Source organism: Trachemys scripta, chromosome 6, assembly GCF_013100865.1.
Source record: "Trachemys scripta elegans isolate TJP31775 chromosome 6, CAS_Tse_1.0, whole genome shotgun sequence".
Classification (NCBI taxonomy): Eukaryota; Metazoa; Chordata; order Testudines; family Emydidae; genus Trachemys; species Trachemys scripta.
Genome location: NC_048303.1, coordinates 75,576,205 through 75,598,800, shown reverse-complemented (window position 1 = coordinate 75,598,800; position 22,596 = coordinate 75,576,205). Strand labels below are relative to the sequence as shown.

General features: G+C 43.7%; 1 protein-coding gene and 1 long non-coding RNA gene across 9 annotated transcripts in view; both read right to left on the bottom strand.

The window, feature by feature from the left end:
• The window catches only part of LOC117878722, a 36,915-nt gene extending 26,217 nt beyond the window's left edge, over positions 1 to 10,698 (bottom strand). For both annotated transcript variants that reach the window (XR_004646061.1, XR_004646060.1), the window contains exons 1-2: positions 10,577 to 10,698; positions 8,093 to 8,173 (exon numbers count right to left, since the gene is read on the bottom strand). This is a non-coding gene — a long non-coding RNA (uncharacterized LOC117878722). The remainder of the gene's footprint in view (positions 1 to 8,092; positions 8,174 to 10,576) is intronic.
• A 5,287-nt stretch (positions 10,699 to 15,985) lies between these two features.
• The window catches only part of GRAMD2B (GRAM domain containing 2B), a 65,269-nt gene continuing 58,658 nt past the window's right edge, over positions 15,986 to 22,596 (bottom strand). For 4 of the 7 annotated variants that reach the window (XM_034773861.1, XM_034773865.1, XM_034773866.1 and 1 more), the window contains 2 exons: positions 19,966 to 20,059; positions 15,986 to 16,233 (listed from right to left, as the gene is read on the bottom strand). In XM_034773861.1, coding sequence (XP_034629752.1) covers positions 16,192 to 16,233; positions 19,966 to 20,059 — 136 coding nt within the window. In that variant the 3' untranslated portion in view covers positions 15,986 to 16,191. Of the gene's footprint in view, positions 16,234 to 17,985; positions 19,407 to 19,965; positions 20,060 to 22,596 lie in introns of those variants that run through there. The other 3 variants (XR_004646162.1, XR_004646163.1, XM_034773863.1) reach the window with 3 other exon arrangements.

Below are 22,596 nucleotides of genomic sequence, written 5' to 3'. Positions count from 1 at the left end.
CTACACCATGCGTGCGTTAGTGTGCAACACACTGGGCAGGCACTGGGTGATTTGCACCCAGCTGGCGCATACTAAAAGTTCCCTAGCACACCTTGACATAGTCTCATTATAAAACTGCATTATATCAGTGCTTACTGGGGAGCTTCTAGTGTGTGCCAGTGTAACCCACATACCTCTGGGCTGTGGGTGTTCTGTCCCATCTAGTGGCACTGAGACCACTTAGAGAGAGAGAGAGATAAAATGAGTCTGCCGGTTGGCTTTTAGCTCATGTGGTAGAGATTCATGCACTAAGCTCCAAAGGCCCCAGGTTTGATCCTGCCCACCGACAACCAGGGTCTGTCCGCGTTACACCAGCAGGGTCTATGTGTACAGTTAGTGCACAATATGCTTGTGCACATTATAATTTGTGCCCCAACTAGTGCACACTAGCACACCCAGTAGACAAGTCCTTACATAGGACCAGGCCTCAATTCCATCAGCACATTTTTCAGAAGTCCTATAGACTGAAATACCTTGTTGACAGCGACTGTTATACCTACCTTTGTTTTAAACGCTCATAGAATCCAAGGCACCAGAAGGGACCATTTTGATCATCTAGTCTGACCTCCTGTATAATGCTGACCATGCAATTCCCCCAAAATGATTCTTCGAGCACCTCTTTTAGAAAAACATCCAATCTTGATTTAAAAATTGTCAGTGATGGAGAATCTACCATGACCTTTCCTAAAAAGTTAATTACTCTTACTTTTAAAAGTTTATACCTTCTTTCCGGTCTGAATTTGTCTAGCTTCAACTTCCAATCATTAGACTGTGTTTATACCTTGCTCTGCTAGACTGAAGTGCCCATTATCAAATGTTTGTGATTAGAACAGAGTGTTTGTTCACTCCAGTAAAGTGGTAAGTTGCTTATGTATTGTTTCTTAAAAGGGAACAACAAACTTAATAACTTCTGTAGGTGTACCAGGAGAGGGCAGAACACTTCCAGGCAGATAGTTTCGGGGACATTCAGGACGGGGAGTGTGTTTGGGGTCACCTTGCATAAAATAAGTGGGTGATAGAGACTAGAGTGGGACTGTTTGTATTGTAGGCAGGTTACTGGGGTCAGAGTGCTGAACCTGGGCTGCACAGCACACACTCAGGGGCTTTCATGCTTGTCTGCTGACTGTTGGTATCCAGGCTATGAGCCACAGCAGCAGAGCATTTAAGGCACCCAGGGTTATAGGGCGGGTGGTGACACAGCCTCTCACTAGTCTGGACTGCACCCCAGAACACTACACCATTGTGTGCTTTATCTGTTAGGACACTGATCCATAAACTTTCAAGTTCATTTTCTTCTGAGTTAGCTGTGACTTTGAAACAGGTAATGCCATTTTTGACACACAGTACCACTTCACCTCCCCTTTTGCCCACTCCAGCCTTCTTAAATAGGTTATATAGCCATTTATTTTAACATTCCAGTCATGGGACTCATCCCACCAGGTTTCAGAAATACCAACTAGAGCAAATTTATGCACACAAATGAACAATTCCAATTCTTCTTGATTGTTCCATTGCTGGCCATCTTGAAATCACCCATACAGCTGAGCCTAGGAGATCCTCTCTCACTCCCTCTGAAACTCTCCTGTTAGCTGCCTCTGTTCACAACTCTCTAGTTTGCCTAGCAAATAACTTTTATACCATGCTTAGCTCAGCTCAGTTCAGCTCAGTACCAGGGAGTGACTAGCCATTCAGAGACTTCAAAGAGTGGAATTGATCGAAGCTCCAAGGATTAGAGCCTCACATCCTTTACCAAGGGACCAACAAATGGATCTGTCTCAGCTACTTACTTAGGGGCCTATGGCCTGGCTATGCAACCCATACACAGAGAGCAGCCAAACACCAGAAGCCATGGACACTTAGGACAGTGAAGCAATAATAGATATTAACATGTCTGGTTTCCAGGCAAGTATTGCTCAGTTTAGGTGGTGTTATAAGACACAGGCAAGTGGCTTTAGCCATCTGAAAAGTGCAATGATCCCCAATAAATATACTACTTGGTATGTCTTATTCCTACTAAATTCCTGGATCAGCCACTCTGTTCTCATTTACTAGCCCTTGAATTGCCCAGTGTTATTCAGACTGTTGTGCAAAATGAAATGCTCTTGTTCTTTTTCCTCTGAAATCACCTACACAATCATGAATGAATTTCTTCCTTGCTGATAGCATTAGGAACCTTAGTGCCCAGCAGCATTTAACCTTTCCATCAATGACCCTTGTAGAATTTGGCTGCAAAAGTATTAATTTCATTTTTCCCAAGGAATCGCCATGTGCAGTGGGCCTGATTTTCTCACTATGCCTTATCTCGTGCAGTCACTTATACAATTGCAAAGGGTATATGTTCCTGAGCCAGAATTCTCCACTCACATCAACTCATAATAGCATTTTATACCCACTTTGCCCAGGTGTATGTGATTTTGTGGCACAGCCAGAGCTGCAACTAAGCATTTTAATGCCTGAGGTGAGCTATCGTATTTACACCACTAGAAGCGATGTGATTTCTGCCTTCCATTTAGCACAGAGGTTTTCAAAGTGTGGGGTGCGCCTTCCTAGTGGGCTGCACCCCACAGTTTGAAAATAGTCATCTGCCAGGAGCTGGCAGACTGGAAGCTGGTGGGAGCCACCTGGTCTGCTGGGGCCCCTGGCTTTCCACGCTGTGGAAGCCGGGGTGCTGGCTGGCTGCCTGCCTGGCAGCCCTCCCTGCCCTGCTTCCCAAGCCAGGCCACCTCTGCACAGCCAGATGCTCCCCAGGCATGGCATGTGGCATAGCTCCAAGCTGTGCCCCTGACACACTCTTGTCTGTGCCCCGAAGGAACTCAGTGCTGGCCAGTGATGCCCCTGGGAGCCGTCCCCTATCCGTGGCTGCCATGGGATGCTCCTAAAGGTGCTCCATGCAGTACTCATCCCACCTGCCTCTCAGCAGCCTGGTCAGACCCCCTCGCCTCCTGGGGACCTGCCATTGCAGCTGGGTCACTCTCCCCACACTTGCTGTATGCAGAGCGGAATCGCCCTTGCTCCTGTTGGCTGCCCTGCCCCACCCCATGGCTGCCGGGCTCGCAGTCACACAGAGCCCAAGCTCTGACCTCAGCCACACCAGCACAGTGCCCAGCCCAGGACTTGTTCTGGAAACCAAGGCCATGAGAATTGAGAGATCCCTAGGGTTACTATATTTAAGTTCCCAAATAGAGGACACTGCCAGGGGGAGAGGGAGCTGGAGGGGGCATTTGGGGGTACTTCCCCATCCCATTCCCCTTTCGCCCTGCCCCATCCCTTCCCTCTCCCCACCCCCTTTCCTCTCCCCACTATTCTCTGCTCCCTCCACTCCCACATGCCCCTGCCCCATTCCCCTATCCCCTTGTCTTCCCTTGCCCTATCCCATCCCCCTTCTTTCCCTACTTCCTCTTCCTCCCACATCACCTCCCTTCCCCCTTGCTCTGTCCCCCTCCTCCCCGACACTCACCTTTGTACAGAAAACAGGATGTAGACCATATAGGGTGCTCAACACATGTAGAAGGGGAAGACGAGCGGCACTAGGACCCAGGAGGCGGTGTCCAGCTGCAGAGGCATTGAGAAGCAGCTCTGGACCAGCCCCTCCAGTCCTGGCCAGGGCCTCTGTTCGGGGGCAGGGGGCCAATGCCCTCAAAACTACGCCCATGGTCTCTGGCCCCATGCTACTGGGCCAGATCCTGCACAGTCCCAGTTTTGCACCCCCTGCCCCCGCTGGCTCTGTGCCCTGGGCAGCTGCCTCCCTTGCCCCGCTCTGCCCTAGTTATGGCCCTGGGCACCAGGTAGTGGGGTATCAGGCTTTATGCAGTTGGAGACCTTTGGCACAGTAGGGTCTTTTGTCTTGTTGTGTATTTTTAACAATACTTTGCACACATTTTGTCCTATAGCAGGCATGAAGTGAAGAGGCTTTCTTTTCCTCCATCACAGTACAGGAAGTCTGGTCTAGCTGACTACATCCAGGTCATAGATTGGTTAGTGAATCCAGCTTGCTATTGTAATCCACACACCTCCTGGGTGTGGTATTCTGTCCCATGTAGTGGCACCAACACCACTTAGAGTGAGAGATTAATGAGTTTGCTCTACAGCCTTAGCTCACAGCCAGCTGGTTTTTAGCTCATGCGGTAGAGGCTCATGCACTAAGCTCCAGAGGTCCCCTGTTTGATCCTGCCCGTCGATGAGTGGGGTCTGTCTGTGTTACTGTAGCAAGGTGCTGGTGCAAAGACACCTAATTAGCCCCTGCTCAGCCAGCCCCAATCAGGGAAATAGATTGGGCCTGGGAGAAGCCTGGTGCCTGGCCTTTAGAATTGGCTGCACCTGCGGGCCTGAGGATTCAAGGGCTATAAAAGCTGTCTGGCAGCCAGCAGAGGGGGGAAATAGCCAAGGGAAGGTTAGTCTCCAGGCTGAGGGCAGACTCTGTTTAGGAGAGTTTGTAGCAAAGTTCCTCCAGAGGTAAGAAGCAGGATTGAAGACAAGATGGAGATGAGGTGAAGAAGTGGGCTGTAGTCCACGAAAGCTTATGCTCTAATAAATTTGTTAGTCTCTAAGGTGCCACAAGTACTCCTGTTCTGTTTAAGAGAGGAGATTATCAGGCTTGCAAACTCTATACATAACAGTGGTGGTGGGAGAACGATGTGTAAATAAAGTCATGGGTGCTGCATAACTAGAAGCTTCTCTGAGCTTTGTTGGGGCAGCCAGTGGGCCCCAGGAAGAGGGGTGGGCAGAGGACTTGTCACAGTTACACTATCACTTCCCTCACCCCCCCATAGTGAGCTTTCTAATTGTTTTGTGGATCAGATTGGATGTTTGGACTGGACTGATCACAGCTGTGGCTGCAGTGGACAAACACAGTGGTTCTGTTAGTAATTTACCAAGATCCATTTTCTTTTCCCTCTTCTTCTCCCCCCCTCCACTCCCAAAGAGCACATTTTAAAATATGCCAATGCTTTTGCCTCACATGCTTTACTAAGCACAAAAGGGTTTTAATCACAGTATGATTGATAACCATAGTTAAACAGAACATTAGCCTAATGACATGTAACTCCAGCATGGTTGTTAACTTGTGTACAAGTTTATTCCTTAAAAAGGAACTGAAGTTGTTAGGCTTTAAGTTCAAATGAGTGAAAGACAGACAGGTCCCTCTTGTTCTCATGTAGTTTGCACTTGTGGCTGTGGAAGCCCAAAGAGAAACACCTAATAGTGAGCTAGTCCTGGGGCATAAGCAGTGCAACTGAATCTGCAGAATAACATGCACATTTCACACCCTCCATGTGTCTGTCCACATGTAAAGTCAAGCAGGCACAGGGATGAACCACAACAAAATCCATATAAATTGAAAAGAGTGTAATGTATATTTAAGTTGTTTTATTATAGAGGGAGCTGACGGAAGTCTGTTTTTATAGTAGTGAACTTTATATTCTGTGTTTTAACCTTTTTACGTTCAAGATACGTTTTAAGAGTACATTTGGGGGATGGAAACAAAACTCCTCTACTGCTAACAAAAACAAAACAAAAAAATTATACCAAGGAACCCAGAAGCAAATCTCTCCTCCTCACCAAAGAAAATTCAGAATATGCTAATAGCTAATTCAAGAAATAGGAACTGAGTGATGAAAAACTGAAGGGGAGAGGAAAAAAAAAAAAAAAAAAGAGACAACAGGTAAATAGAGTCAGTCAAAGATGAGAGTGATTGATGTACTCTGCTTAGTGTTAAATGCACAAATTAATCACTAGTCACTCACAATGGCCAAAGCCATCAACTAGGGAGTGTTGAGAATGTGATCATGGTTTCATATGGAAGAACACAATACTGTTCTTAACCTCACATGTTCATAAAACGATGCTAATATTATACTTGTTATGGCAGACATTCTTCAGATTTAGATATTAAAGGGCTGTGGTCAGTGTTTTAATCTGGTTTCTGTTGGTAAGAGGCAATAACGCAAGGTCTTCCCTCTTGTGGAAAAAACAAAAACAAAAACATTATTCGGTGTGATCCTCAGTATGACATATTATGAGGGTCTGATTCCTGGACTATGAACAATAGAAGAGTAATGAGCAGAGTTGTGTCGGCAGCATGATTTTAGAGCTCAGTACTACCAGAAATCAGTCTGAAATGATTAAATATCTCCATTTTTTCTACATGGAATGAAGTTCTATAATTAATAGGGAACAAAAAAGAATAATTGGAGCAGTGTTTTTTTTAAATTTGCTGTGCCAAAACTTTCCGAATAGTTTCCACTTGCTAGAGGCTGTGTTTGAATAGTTCCACAGTTAATACAAATAACAGAGGATAGGCGAGAACAGTCTAATACAGCAGTTACTATAAGAGGTCTGTAAAAAGTGGCTGGCCAAATTATGCTGAATGTCTTGTTTTCATTTATTGCATGACATTAAAAGATCAGAATGCATTGAATGTGTTTTTAGCTAACATAACCATCCTATAGTTCCAAAGAGATGTTATGGGATTGCAAATGGGAAAAGAAGTGGTTTGTGTAATTGTGAATGGGAGGAGAGACATACTTTTTATGAAGATGTAGTTCACATTTTTGAGCCTCCCCTATTTAATAGTATCTGTGTTCTACCACTTGAATACTTAGAAAAACCTACAAATAAACTATGCATCATGATTAAAGACTACTGAGAATTGTTTCTGAAGGGGGGGGGGGAAAAAAAAAAAAAAAAAAAAAAAAAAGGTCATCTGAGGCGATACCAAAAGATTTGGTGAAAGCAAACGTAGGCTTGGTTTTCAATAGAAGACATAAGAGCAATTCTGGCAATTACTTTCCCATAAGTTTAACTTCTATTTTGACCAACATCATAGAACAAATTTTGAGGAAAAGGTTGAAGAGCAATGCTGGCAGAAGTGGGGACTTGAGTGGAGCTGGATTTGCTTACCCCAATAGTGTATTTGGTATCACTTTTCTGAACTTTTAGGGTGAAATCCTGGGCACTGTTGAAGTCAATGACAAAACTCCCATTGACTGTAATAGGGCCATGATTTCAACCTTAGGCCATTTCTTCACTAGGAAAAAGCTAGTGTGTATGTGTGGAGGCTAACACCTGTTAGCTAACACACAATAAAATCCTAGTGAAGACAAGGCCAGGGTAGTGTTCACATGTTATCTCTTTCAGGTAAATCTAGCCTCTCCCCCTACTGTGTACCTCAACTGACTAACACTCAAGAAAATGACAAACTATATTGTCTACATGAAGATGTTACCAAATATCAGCTGATGTGGTAAAACTCCCCCCACCCTTTTTGAGCGCTCAGAGAATAAGGGCTTATCTGCATGGGGAAGTTGACTGACATAGCTATTTTCCCCATGCAGACAAGCCTTAAAAGAACCACAGGTGTAAAGCAGCATGGGTTTATAAACACCAAACCTCAGCCAGCTAACTGGATAGCTTTTTTGATAGAATTAGTAAATTAGTTAATGAAGGGGAGACAGTAGATTTAATGTCAGTAAAGCCTTTGATGAAATCCCACTTAAAGTAATTCAAATTGGATGGCATGGGAACACTGGCATGTAGATCAGAAAACCGGGTAAAGGGTGAACACAAGGAGTAATGATAAATAGTAAAGTATCTGTTGAGAAAGGTGTCTAGTGGAGTACTACAAGGATCAGCAGTAGGTTTTGTCTTAAAATTTGTGTAACTGGTCAGTACTGTGCTCTGTTTCAAGCTGGATACCATGTAGTGATTGTTTTAGATGTAGTTGTTCACATGATGTCAAGTATCAGAGGGGTAGCCGTGTTAGTCTGAATCTGTAAAAAGCAACAGAGGGTCCTGTGGCACCTTTGAGGCTAACAGAAGTATTGGGAGCATAAGCTTTCGTGGGTAAGAACCTCACACTGATTTATACCTGCCTCTGGAGATTTCCATTACTTGCATCTGAAGAAGTGAGGTTCTTAACCATGAAAGCTTATGCTCCCAATACTTCTGTTAGTCTCAAAGGTGCCACAGGACCCTCTGTTGCTTTGTTCACATGAGAATCATAAGCCCATGTCACAAACTGCATTCTATGAGAAAAAGTCAAGAGTTCACCACTTACGTGTTGGAATTAAACATTGGTACAGAGCGACTTCCCTGTATGAACTTCCCTTCACGGCTTGCCTCAGCTGCAGCTTTTGTACTGAAACAGAATGAGATCACATTGGAGGATTAGCACAGCCCTTCAAAGTCATGGGCACTACCATGCTGGTGGAACAGTTCTAGAGCTGTGTTTTGCACCATATACCAGGAACCAGGTACAGCATGTGAGGTTGTAATGAAGTGGTTAAGCCACCGGTTAATTCTTTACTTTGGAGAGAACACTTAGTACTATCTGCAGATGTATAGATAAGAGCTAGTTTTTAATTTTGCACTTGGCAGCACATCCAAAGGATTGCTCTCTAATCTGCGACTAAGCCCTGGTAAAGTGCCTTCTCAATGGAAAATTACCTCATCAGTATCATTATGTATGAATGCAATTGAATGGCCCCTTCAGTCTACAGTCCTATTTCCATGCTACCTACATTGCCAAAGACCAGGAAACTGGTTTATAAACAACTAATGGAGTTTAATATGGACACTTCCATTTCGTCATGACTTGAGTAACTGAGGGACGGCCTTTCACAGGGCTTCCTGTCTGACCAACAAGTGTGGGTTTTTAAATGTCTCTGAAATCAATGAGTATGTGACCAGTAACCAGATCAATTCAACACCGTGGAAGACAAAGTGTCATGTACATAGGAAAAAGATAACTGCCATTAAACACAATACACAAGATGATTATGCACACCATTGTTGATTTTGTTTTGCTATTGTTACTTAAGTAGGTACAGTACCTGAATATTAAGTGAAAGTTGTTCTGGGAAAGAGAGAGAGAGAGAATAGAAAAAGTGAGATGCATAGGTGGGAGAGATGTGCATAACTACACCTTGGGAGGAGATACCTATAGGCTATATGACATCTTGTAGTAGCTCCTTGTTCTTTCCAGGATATATAGGAATAAATTCTCCATGGCAGGACAAGCTCAGTGGAAGGTAGTGGTGTCACATCTTTAAAGCCTCTTCTCTGGTGGTCTTCCTAAGCTAGAATTTGGAGCACTTCAGGGCGCACCAGGTATGATCTAGCTATTTAGTTAAGCTTTTGCCTCTTTTTTTAGTAACAGGAGGTTTGCAGGAGTGGGGAGGGAGGTTGTTAGTAAGCAACCTACTAATAGGCTATCATCTAGTCCCACAATTTTGTGAAACCCTGATTTTACCAAAGTTCTGTCTTCCCTGCATTATAAAATTTCTACTACTGGTATAGCAGCCAGCAGGAATTAGGGAGGAGCTCACTGATTTCAAGCCACAAATTTCAGAGGCAATAAGTAAGATTAGCCATTCTATGCATGCTAGCAAATTAAGTGTGTTAAATAAGGGTTCAGCTATTTCTCACCTGGCAAACTGCAATTAATGTGTAGCTGGTGAAATCCTTCCAAATAAAGACATCATTGTTATGTTATTTATAAAAAGCATATGACAGAGTGATAAAAGGCCTAGTTTGTTTGCTTCAGTTTCACTTATAAATAGCCATCCTTCTTTCATTATCTTTATTGCAGGCTATTCCTCCTTAATAACTTCAAACTCTCAATGCTCTTAAGTGCAGCAGGTTACCAGTAACTGCAGCTGATCCAGTCAGGTGATAAACTAATAACAGTGCTGAACTAAAGGCTCATCTAGAGATTATCAGATGACTAAGAACTCTTAGCTGTAAGGGTATGTCTACCCAGCAACTGGAAAGTGTAATTCCTAGGTCAAGTAGCCATAGACATGCCTAAAAATAACAACATACACAGCAGTATTGGCAGTGGTTTGGGCTATGGCCTAAGTACGTACTCAAAACAATTGTGCTACAACCTGTCCCCTCTCAAATGTAGAAGGAATGTGATGAAAATTTGACATTTTATTGTTTTTGTTGAAAATTCTCACTCTCTCTCTCTCTCATCTCATGAGCAACTCTGATGGAGCTGTAAGGCCCAAGGCAGAGGCAGAAGGGTCCTAACAGGTGGGCAAAACCCAGTTGGAACAGACAGGTGAAACTCAACTCCTCTGCCTTATCATCCCTGGTAATAATCCTATATATGTTTTACTGCAGCAGGGGGATGATCTGATCTTTATTGACTAGACCAAGTTCAGAGCTGTGAGATAGAAGCTCTACGTGTTCTTACTAGATGAACCTCGCAGAGGTTTCATGGGCCCTTTCCCAGCAGCTCTCTATTTCCCAGTCTGGGGAGGGCATTGCACCATAATTGGCACTTACACAACACCTTTTGGCTCTGGGCCCATAGTGCTATTGAAACATTTATAACACACTTGTGAAGCAATCCATCATTATTCCAAATTTACAGTTGCAGAAACTGAGACACAAATGATTTGCTGAAGGCAGTGTGCAAGTGACACTCCCAGGATCAGAAGACAAGTATGAGCTCTGACCTTCCCCCACAACAGAGCAGTGCAGCACTTATTTTTCCTGCATTAGAAAGAAATTAGGTTACTTGGATTCACCTTACCTTAAATTGTGCCATCTGGGTTAAAGAGACAAGTTTCTGAGCTACACAGAGATTTTCTTCACCCATCTTGTGTCTCTCTAATATGCTGGGACCAACACAGCCACAACAACACTACAAACAATATGTAGGTTAAAGGGCAGCTATCAGCTCAAAGATCTATTAAAATAAATTTGGATTACTCATTCACTGCTGCAACTGTTTATTTTGGTCACTGTTATCTATTATATGTGCTTACGGAACAGTATGGTTAGTGATAAATCTTTAACTTACCTGCTCTCCTTCCCAGTCTGCTGTAAGAATTAATTCAGCATATTATAAATATCCCCACAAAGCTTTTTTTATAGCAAAAACATGACATGCTTGCAGTTATGATGGAGTAATAGATCTGCTCTGTTCAGTGAGTGGTAATAGTTGTTAGGAAGTTCTCTTGATTTTATAGTACCCAATCACCAGTTTTTAAAGGCACAGTACTTCCATTAATTGATACCTAGAATACTACTACATAGTAAACAGATCTATCTGGTGGGCATGAGGGAGGTGTTGGGGGATATAGAGCCCATTTTTCATGTTATGTCAAAACAAGAAAATGTTTCAGGCAGTTGTGAAACTAGCACAGGGGAGGGGAAAGAGAATCAGTTTTTGCCCAATTACCCCATCAGTCCTCTAGAGGAAAGCTGTGGAAATTCTTACAGCCCTGATGTACCTGAGGAGGAGATAGACACAGGCCCCAGGAAAGCCCGTAGATTAGTCTGCATTTATAACTAGAACTCCAGGAGAAGTTTGGGCTTGTGCATGCATGAGTATGAGTGTGAGTGCTGGGAAGCTGTTCTGTTAGGCTGGTGTAATGTGAGAGCAAAGGGTTATGTCTAGCTAGGCACTTATGTTAAATTAATATTGACAGTCCTGTACTATGGATCAACCTATCCTTTACTTCAATAATTGATGTCATCTTACTTCTTAGCTATTGTTATATTAGCTTTGGCTTTTTGTGAGTTTCCTGCCCCCAGTACTGTAAATCAAGTGCAATTGTTACTTGCTTTAGGGTTATGCATTATTTTCAAGGGGCACTATTTCCCCTACCTGCATAGGTGTGACGTTGACACCACATTGAAAGTCTACTTGTATCCTTATGGACCACCCTCATGCTGTACATTATTCCATTCCCATGGTGAAGATCTCTTCCAAAGTGGGTGTAATCAGAGCTTGCCCAGCATAAAACCCCTCCCCATCCCACTTACTGTTAATAGGTGGAACTATTTGGTGTTGTCATCAAAATAAAATCAGTTGACCCTGCTCTGAGACATCTTTTCTGTGCTTTTAATTTCAAGAATTGCTTTTAATTCATACCCTCTGCAAATTCAAAGTCAGCTCCTCAGTTGGATAGAGTTACATAGGCAGCTCTGTATAATCTCCACAAGGTTTAAAAGACACCAGGTTTAGGAATACAGTTCAGATGTATTTGAAAACAGACTGGGATAGTCTTTTCTCCATCCTGGGCTTTGCTTACAGGGCTCTCTTTGAATTAAACAGGAGGCATGTGGGCACAACCAAAGGCAACATTTGGCCCTTAGAGATCTAGATTATGAATTTTTTTTTGAACACATAGTTAATTTGCCAAAACGTGCAGTCTCAGTTGACCTGAAACTTTATGTGAATTTGACCCAATTAGTTCTTCCTGGAAAAAACTTATCGCAAGCCAGCAAAATAAGACAATTTGTTCCCCCCATTTTAACTTTTAGCCCAGGGGTTAGGATATTTGCAGGAGATGTGGGAAACCCCAGCTTAAATCCATTCCATGGAGCAAGGACTTGAACTCAGCACTGCCCCCTCCCAGGTGAGTGCTTCATAATCATCACCAGGCTATAGAGTCATTCTCTTGTGCCCTCTCGCTCTCTCTCTTTGGGCCAATGAATGTGTAGGTAGGTTCACAAAGTGGACCAACTTCAACAGGAGAGATTGAGAGCAACCCCTCCTAAAACAGCCTAGAACCTGGTCATTACAGTGCTCACCAGGGAGACAAGAAATCTGAGTTCTAGGCACAGCTCCAGGGGAGGATTTAAACCTGGTCTCCCACACCCCAGACAAGTGCCATAACCATGGCCTTAAAGGTTTTAAAACAAATGTACGCTCACTCTTATTTTGCTAGCCTGAAACAGACTTTTCTGATCTGCTGACAAATCCCAAACATTTTCAGCACTAAACCGAAAAATTGATTTTTTGTCCAACTCGACTTAAAAGTTGCCTCAAGAGGCAACAAAAATTTAGTATAATCTCTGTTGTGGCATCTCACCAAGTAACGTCATGGAGAAAACTATTACCAGCCTTGGCACACATTTCATATTGCAAACTCTGAGGCCCAGATCTACTACTGGCCTACAGCTCTCAGAGACCAGGTGTTTCCAGGGGCCATTGTGGGGCAGACTAGGCTGTGTTAGGGTGAAAGGAGATAAGACTGTGGAGATCCAGTGTTTTAGCAATTCCTCACTGCCATAATCCTCAGCAGTGGAATCACATTAGGACAGCTCTCGGCAGTGCCCTAGCTTGCACTGTGTCCTAGCTTGTCTCTCCTGTCCCTTGCATTAATTTCACTGGTGGAAGTCAGCTAGTGCCCTCCATTGCACCCATGGAACTCCACTGACTTCATAAGTGAGGGTAGAATGTGGCTCATGTTTGGGAACGTGAGGTGAAAAGTTGTGTGGGGAGAGGTTTATCAGTTTGCACAACTTGTGATATTTATACATCTAAGTATCAGAGGGGTAGCTGTGTTAGTCTGGATCTGTGAAAAGCAACAGAGAGTCCTGGGGCACCTTTAAGACTAACAGATGTATTGGAGCATAAGTTTTCGTGGGTGAATGCCTACTTTGTCGGACACGCATCCGATGAAGTGGGCATTCACCCACGAAAGCTTATGCTCCAAATACATCTGTTAGTCTTAAAGGTACCACAGGACTCTCTGTTGCTTTATACATCTAAGTAAATAGGAAAGGCCCGCCCAGAAACTTTACAGCCACAAAGAGTACATTCAGTGGAACTTCTGCCATGCTGCGTTTAGGATGGGATGAAAAGTGGCCACTGGGGGTGTGGAACTCTTAACTTCCAGCATGCTGGAGAGCAAAGCCTTGCAGTGCTCTCTTCACTGAGGGGTGTATTTGGTGGGAAACCACATCAACCTGAAACAGATCCACTGAATGGGAGAGGTGCCCAATGGGCACTATATACAAAACTGGCCCCTGGCTCAGCTGTGCAGATTGCTGTACCTTGCCTACAGGCTGAGGGTGACAGAGGCTTCTGTCCCACATTCTTCAGGCACAGCTTTACCCAAGGTTCACAGCAACATGTTACAAATATGGGCCAGATGCTCAGTGGTGCCAGAACAGGGATGTTGGTGGGGCTGGCGCACCCCTTTGTTTGAAGAATAAACACATGGTTTCCATCAGCAGCATCCCCACTATAAAATTTGTTCCTGCAAATCCTCAGCTCGTGTAAATCGGTCCTGGTGTTACATGGATTTACAGCAACTGTGGATCTTCTCCAGTGCCTGGAGATGAGGAAAAATGCATCCACACTAAGAATCTGAATGAAAGCCTTCAATGGAAAGCAGGGCTGGTGGAAGGATGTTTTGCACCCTAGGCGAAACTTTCACCTTGCGCCCCCCCTGTCCCCGAGACCCCACCCTGAGGCACCCCCCCCCCCACAACAGCTCCCCACCCCCCAGCACACCTCCCATCCCAGCTCACCCCTGCTCCGCCTCCTCCCCAAGCACGCCCTGGCTGCTTCACTTCTCCCGCCTCCCAGGCTTGTGGTGCCAGTCAGGTTCCCCCCGCTGCAGGCGGCCCTCCCCGCACTCCACTGCCCCAGCTCCCTCCGCCTAAATGCTGGCGGCAACCGGGGTGGCCGAAGATCCGGCCGCCGCGGTAGCTGCCGAAGAAAATGGCGCCCCCAAATCCTAGCGCCCTAGGTGACCACCTAGGTCGCCTAAATGGTTGCACCAGCCCCGATGGAAAGCCTCTCATGGCCTGCATTAGGCTTTTGATCAGGCCCTAGCTGCATTGTGTAGTATGATGTATTAGTTAGAAGGTGGTTTGAAAACAGATTTTAGAGGCACAAAATGGATTCACACTAAGAGCAACATTTCTGATCGCAAAAACCTACATCAGCTTTAAGAAGCAACAGAGGGTCCTCTGTTGCTTTTTACAGATTCAGACTAACACAGCTAACCCCTATGATATTGTACATCAGCTTTGTTTATAGTATAAAAACTGTTACAATTTTGCTTGTACATTCCACATGTAAGCACCAGACTTTTTTAAACAGTTTATTTTTTATTAAACAAAATAAGGTACATTTCACAGAAATGATTATAAAAATGCATATATAAACATCTGTTTACTTACTGGCTCTATCTTATGCTACCCTAAATATTGCCTCATGAAAACCAACCAACCCACTTGGTAAACCGAAGAGTTAAAATCACCAGTTACTTCATCATTTAAGGCTCTGTGAAAACAACAGAACAAGGGGACACCTATTTTTCTTCTATTCACTCCAATTAAATAGTTTCTATCATTGTATTTTCATTAACTTGCCCATTCCCATTGTGTAAGGGCGATAGACTCTGTGGGATCTTCCATGACCAAATTAGCTATGGGACTCCCAGTAACTGGAATGGGAACTGCACAGCTAAGACCTCATGCGACCCTTTGAAAAGCTGACAGCGTCTTAGCACTGAAGGGCATCCTGAGCAAACTGTGTTATGATAGATTTAAAAATATACTGGATATTTTAAACTGTTTAGGTGGCACACTGGGCTGCTATCCTTGTAAAGAGTTTGCAGAAGCTACAGTTCATAGTGGGTGGGGTATTCTGTAGAAATTGTGAGCGTTTGTATAGGGTTTAATCTTGTCATCTACTGGGCACTCAATTTCCATTGAAGTCAATGGGCCAGATCCTCTGCTGGTATTAATCTGGTATAGCTCCAGTGAAGTGAATGGAGTTGTGCTGATTTACACCAGCTGAAAATCTGGCACATAAGGAGCAGAGTGCACTCAGCACCTCAGAGATTCAGGCCCAGAGAGACCAGACATGAAGGTATTTGACACATACATAGATTTTGGGGAACTGGGGCAGAAGAAAAGAAAACTAAAAATGGAGTGTTTATTCATAACTACAGTAATATTAGAGAGACAGGTGTCTGTCTGAAAGACAACAAGCATTTGCACATAATGGTTCCGTAGCTGTACACCCAGGACCAAATTCTGCTCAGTCACATCCATGTAAATGAAAAACAAATATTGAGATAAAGGGAGTTACTCCAGATTTACACTGGAGTAACCAAGAACAGAATTTGGCCCCAAACTATAAAAATCACATAGTCACACATCAGTAGAGACAAACAATGGAAAGACATTATTGTCAGAATACACAGATATAGTTTATTGCACAAAAATAAACCACGCCAGATTTTTGAGATGGAGAAGCTACTGCAGCAGTCGAAGCGTGGCTTTAGATTAAAAAAACGGAACACGAACTCCAGCCTGCAGAGTTCACTGCAGTGTTTGCTGCTGCTTATCAGACGCAGGAGAATGAGGTATGAAGTAGCCCAGAACATGAAGGTTTCAGTCACCATCTTCAAGTAGTCTTTGTAAGTTGTTTTGTATCTTAAAGAAGAACAGAAGGTTCAGATAAACTTACTGCTTTCTAACTGTGTGAATAGCATTCTTCAGTGCAAGTTTGAATGCACCACTTAATTCTGGCACTGCTATTTATGCCCTTTTGAATGGTTGCTATCCTGAAGTCAACCCAACATCCATGTGTATCAGCCAGGTACAGAGCCATCCATTGGGTATGGTAAATCGGGGCGACTGCCCCAGGCCCTGTGCTTTGGAGGGTCCCTGCGCGTCTATAAAATCATGAGGAGGCGGGCGGGGAGGTGAGGCAGGAGGATGAGTGGGGTGAGGAAGCAAACGGGGAGGCAAGCGGCAGGCAGGCAAGGAGGAGCCCCCTTACCAGAACCTCCCCATCCCCACAGTGCCTCCTACCTGCCGGTGGGCTCCGCCAATCAGCGCCTCCTGTGGATCAGATGTTTCACGGTGTGAGAAGGCACTGGGGGGGAGGGGAGAGGAGTAAGGGAGCAAAAGCGTGCTTGGGGGAGGGAGCGGAACTGGGCAGGGAAGAGTGGAGTGGGGTGGGGCCTTGGGGGAAGGGGTGGAGTGGGGGCAGGTACTTGGCAGAGCCGGGGGGAGCCCCCCCCCAGATTAGAAACTTGTCACCTTTGTCCTGGACCCGCACCCACCTAGGGACAGCCCTGGCCAGGTACAAACTCAGTTGGAAAGCTGGAACTGAGGTGTCAGGACTTAGGAGTACTTTCGGTAAATTCCATAGCTGTCCTGCTCTTCCACTAAGTTTCAGCTAGTGAAAGAGCAGGGCTATTCCATGACTAACAGTAGAGTTGGAAAAAACCCAGTAATTAATTTCATTAACTTTTTTAAGTTATTAATCAATGTTGTAATTTTTCAAAATTTCATAATTGATCTTTTTGATAATTGAAAAAAATGGTGACCATCTTTATATGTGGCCAAAATCTTAAGAAAACATCTACAGAATTTTTATCAAAAGCCTTTGGGTTTTTCAAAGTGGGAAATTCAAAGTGTTTTGGTGAGCTCAGCCGATGGACAGTAGGATACAATCTACAGATCATGAAGTAAAACATTCCATGTTCCAGAAATTAGCCTACTCCTTTAAGGAGAAGTAAGGTGGCAGCCAGCACCAGGGAGAAGATACTGGGCTCTATTCTCTGCCCCAGCTGCTTTGTGTTGTTGAAGGCAGTGCAAAGCAGCCAAAATGCTACCCAAGGGAACCATTGGATGGTGCAAAGCTAGCTTAGCCAGCTCTATGTCTCCTGTTTCTCTCCCCACTTTAGCATAGGGCACGTCAAGGTGGGACGCATGGTGTTCTGTCAGAGTCTCAGCTGCCATAGCCACTGGCTACAGATGGTGTAATATGGAGCTGCCTTAAGGGTGCTCTAAGATTATGCCATGCCTAGTCCAGCCCCCAGTTGACCCAGGATCGTGGAAAGTTACCTTAAAGCCATGTTATCATACCCCCTCCCCCACCACTTCCCTGAGGCACACAAAACACACCCGTTGAGGGAAAAAAAAAAAAAAAAGCAGGGATGGGTTCACTGAGGGAAAGGAAGAAAGAAAAAAAAATGAAGTCTGCTTCCAGGTTAACATATACAAATTTAAGCCCACAAGAAGCAATGGGCTTAAACTGCAGCAAGGGAGGTCTAGGTTGGACATTAGGAAAAAGTTCCTAACTGTCAGGGTGGTTAAACACTGGAATAAATTGCCTAGGGAGGTTGTGGAATCTCCATCTCTGGAGATATTTAAGAGTAGGTTAGATAAATGTCTATCAGGGATGGTCTAGACAGTATTTGGTCCTGCCATGCGGGCAGGGGACTGGACTCGATGACTTCTCAAAGTCCCTTCCAGTCCTAGAATCTATCAATCTAGTGCCTGCATTTTAATTTTATTCCCTTCTCAGAAGAGGGAGAGGAGTCAACCGAGATCTTGGGGCTCATATATGTGAGGCACACGAGTCCTTTTGGTTTTTCATTTCAAGCACTTGTCTGGTGGATACATCTGGTACATTTGGCAACCAAACTGTATGAAGCCCTTCAAAAATAGTCTAAAAGTGCTAGATTTTGTGGTACTAAGCCAATGGGAATTCAGTGGCCGACAAGTGTGGAATTCAATAGAGCTGTGAGAACCACAAGGTCACATTCAAAAGAGGTCACTGCAACAGGTCAAATTCTGAAAAGGCTTTTGGAGAGTAGGTTTAAGGCCAGACTTCTGCAAGTCTATGGGGACGATGTGATGAGGAGAGGAAAGCATACATTAAGTACAGGTACCAGGACTAATAACTTTCCTCATCTAAAAAAAAAAAAAAATTAGCATGAGAGCAGAATGTCAACCCAGTAGTACAATTTTCGCAAACAAATAGCTAATTATTCCATAGTGTTAGCTTAGATGCTTGCTAAGGTTTAGCAGTTCTTTACTTAAGAAAAGTTTGTTGCTATGCAACAACCTGTGCTCAGAGGACACTAGGACCACTGGATTGCTGCCAACTTACAATACAATTGTGAAAATACACACAGTTAAGGTCTCTTTAGGGGTTCAATTCTTTTGGCCCCAGTTGAGCAAAGCATTTAACTTAAAGCATAGGCTCAAATCCCACTGAAATCAATGAGACTTCAGAACATGCTCATGTGATTTGCTGAACTGAAGCATTAGTCTTTATATGAGAAATCCCATTGTAATGATTTGGCCTGTGTACGTGGGTCAAGATTGCAGGTCTCTGAATAGATCTTACCATATAGTGAGTAATCTCCTCTCACTCACTACTTTTAAACTAGTAAATATTGACAATGAAGTCAATGGAATGATTCCAGATTTACACTGAGGAGAGAATCAAGCCCCATTTCCTTGGTAGCAAAGTTGTTTTTGAAACCTTTGACATATAGCTAGCAGGGATATTAAATAATCTCAGTGACATGCAACCTGAAAAAACAAACAAACTGTATTAAAGACCTTGGCAAGCTATCAACATTTTAGAAACAAAAACTCATGTGACTGTAGTATGTAGGAATTCAAATAAAGGGTTATAACAGTAGAAATACAACTTACATGCTGGGCCAATGGAAAAAAATAAAACACCTTAGTTTTAATTATCAGTTTACTGCACTTAAAATGTAAATGAGTGAAAATATACCTTCCTGCCTAGTCTTGTTTTTGTTTGATTTTCCAGCTGGGGATAGCAAATACATTTAGTTCTGCAATTAGTAAATGGAAAAGAGAAGAGGTCATCTGCAGGGAACAAATGGCTGGTGCATTCATGTTACTAAGCAGTAACAGGCATTACTAAACACCCACTTTGTAGGTGGACACTGGCATTCCAGCAGCTTTTATTGTTTGGACAAAACAGACTGGAGAAACATATTACCTAAGAAAGGTAATATCAAAAGTCTGTTGCCTTACTAGCCAAAAATGAAGGTCATTAACTGATCATAAACAAATCACTGGAGGTTTCAAAGTAATTAAATGGCAATTGATCTCTCAACCTCTCATAAAGCAGCACTCACATATACTGACACACATGCTCAGGCTTAACTGTTAATTTATGCATTTGTCCAAGAACTGTTTCACCTCAGGAAGGTGGTGCACACTCTTCCAGAGATGCTGTTCCGAGATCTACAAAAGCAAATCTTGGAGGGTCTAGTACTTTTGGGAAAGAAGCATCAGTGGTTTGACAAAAACCTATTGTGATCATCATGTATCCTGAGTACTGGGCATTTAAGTACTTACCTAATATTATTCATCTCAATAAATTACCTTTTCCAATTTTATGAGGTTAGCTGTTAGTTCACCACAGAGGGCATCAGCATTAATTTGCAGATGGGATCCCAGGGCTTGTTGCACTGGCTGGCTGTTAAACAAAAGAAAGAGATGTGAAGGAGGAAAGGGAAGATGAGTACATGTAATAGAAGTTCTATAAAGAGAGCAATGAAGGATTTGAATGGGAACATTGTTAGTACGATACTTATTTAGCACAGTATTTCTGTAATGTAATTTGTGCCCTCAGACTACATTCTTTACCAGACTAATTCTACAGAAACCAAGATGGAAATTCTTAAGCATTTTTATTAGTAAAATCCTTCTGTAAGTATGCTTGTGTCTTATGACATGGATCCAAACAAAGAGTGGAAAGTGCACATTAGGATCATTCTCTATCCTTTAAAAGTTTGGACCACATTGGAATGACCCTCCCTCCATTATCAAAGTGGTTTGAAGGAGCCTTAAGAGTCTTACACAACTCTAAATAAGGGACAAACCAGTGGATGAACAGCTTTCCAGACATTCCAGTTAAGATAAGGCATTATTCCCTTCCTACTCCTTTAAATTAATAATCAAGAGCCTAACTCTGCTCTCTGATACATGCACACTATCCCCACTGTCAGTAGAAGTTGCATAAGTAGCTGAGAGCAGAATTGGACCCTAAATGGTGCAATAGTTTTTCTAAGTGGCCTGGAATGTTGGTCAGGGAGTGTTTTGTCATGGATGACTCCCCCAGGAAAATGGAGTTAGAAGTGTAACGTAACTTAACCCAAGAGATTGGGCTCTTTCAATACTTTGCAGACAGGTCCACCCATTCCGGGTATGGCACTGCCTTGTGTTAGGTTTAGCCTTTGGCTGCTTGTTTTTCAGGTGGTGCTTCTCCAGCTGGCTGACTATGTCAACTTTTCCGGGTACAACACCTGCTGTTGTAGTTTTGCATTCTGGTTTACTATTTGATTTTTAACAATTTTTTGCATGCTAGATTAGGAAGGCTCACAATCACATGAGGGATAGAATATAGTCCACTCTTGAATGTAACCCTAAAAAACTGGTCAGTTTCCCCAATTATATTCACCTTTGAACCCAGCTAGCTGTGGTTTTGGTGCAGTGACTAGGCGTTTCTATGTCTGGGTAGGATCTTAAGTTTCTGGGGCTCAGACCAGTGCTGGGTCAGGAGCCCTAGCTGAAGCAAGTTGTGCTCGGACCTGCTATGGAATAACTATTTCTTCTCTAATTGGCTCTCTTAAGGACAACTGTCTCCCTGCTGCTGGGTCCCATTCCTTCCCTTAGCCTGGGAATCATGTGCTTGCAGCAGACAGAGTGTAGGAGGAGCCTGGGGGGAAATCTGTATTGTCAGACTTTCATGGAGCCCCCACCTGCTCTGAAGACTAGGTTGGCTCCTGACAACAGGTAGGTACAGAGTGAGGTTGGCAAAGGAAATGTTATTTGTTTTTGTCTTTAAAAACAAACAGCCATAGCGGGTGCTAAGAAATGGGACTGGAGAGGGAACTATGTTGTAACGAGGAACAGGCCCTGTGTTTGCTTAAGAAACTCAGGAGGGTTAGTGAGTTGCTTATAAATATACTATGTACCTCACTACCAGGGCCGGCTCCAGGCACCAGCCTGGCAAGCAGATGCTTGGGGCGGCTGCTCCGGAGAGGGCTGGCACGTCCAGCTATTCGGCGGCAATTCGGCGGACGGTCCCTCACTCCCGCTGGGAGCAAAGGACCTCCTGCCGAATTGCCGCCAGAGATCGCGATCGTGGCTTTTTTTTTTGGGGCTGCTTGGGGTGGCCAAAACCCTGGAGCCGGCCCTGCTCACTACCTTTTACCAAGGATGGTGAAGGTTCATTTGGAGGGTCCAAGGGTTAATCCAAACTCTCCACACACTACTTACTTTTTATTGCCTTTTCCATTAACTGAGGTCATTGTTTTGGTGCATGGAAATCTATTTTAAACCACCTGAAAGTGCAGATGAGAGTTTATTGGTGTGGTATTGGGGATTGTGCCTTCAATGGCTGAGATTACCAGACAGAGCCTGGGTGGGCACCCTGAAGCTCTTGTTAAGCACAGCCAACTGGAAGCAAACACAGAATAAACTTGATCTCTTGCAAGCACCTTAAGCATTGAATGATCCCTGAATACCAGAATTGGCTGCACTAGAAATAAATGCTTATTAGATCTGACCTTTTATATGTTTTTTAGTGCAATATAGACATTCATAGTACATACTAGTCAGTAAGAATAAATATTCATGAGTTAGTGGATTAGGTTATTGATACTGACATTAACTGAATCACTTGTATTTTCCTATCTACTTCCCCCGCTTGCCCCATTAATATACGTAACAGTTTAAGGCTAGGTCTGCACTTCAAAGTTTGCTGGGAGAGCTAAGTCAGTCAGGAGTGTGGGGGGAAAAAAAAATAAAAATCAAGCCCCTACCAACATATCTATGCTGATAAAGCCTTAGTGTAGATGCAGTTATAATGACAAAAAAGTCCTTGAGCTGGTATAGCTTATTTTATTTGAAAAACTGGTATAAGACATACCTTAAAAAAACCAAAACCAAAACAAACAAAAAAACCAAACCTCTTGTCTATATAAATTATGTCCCCAGTAGGGGGGTTGC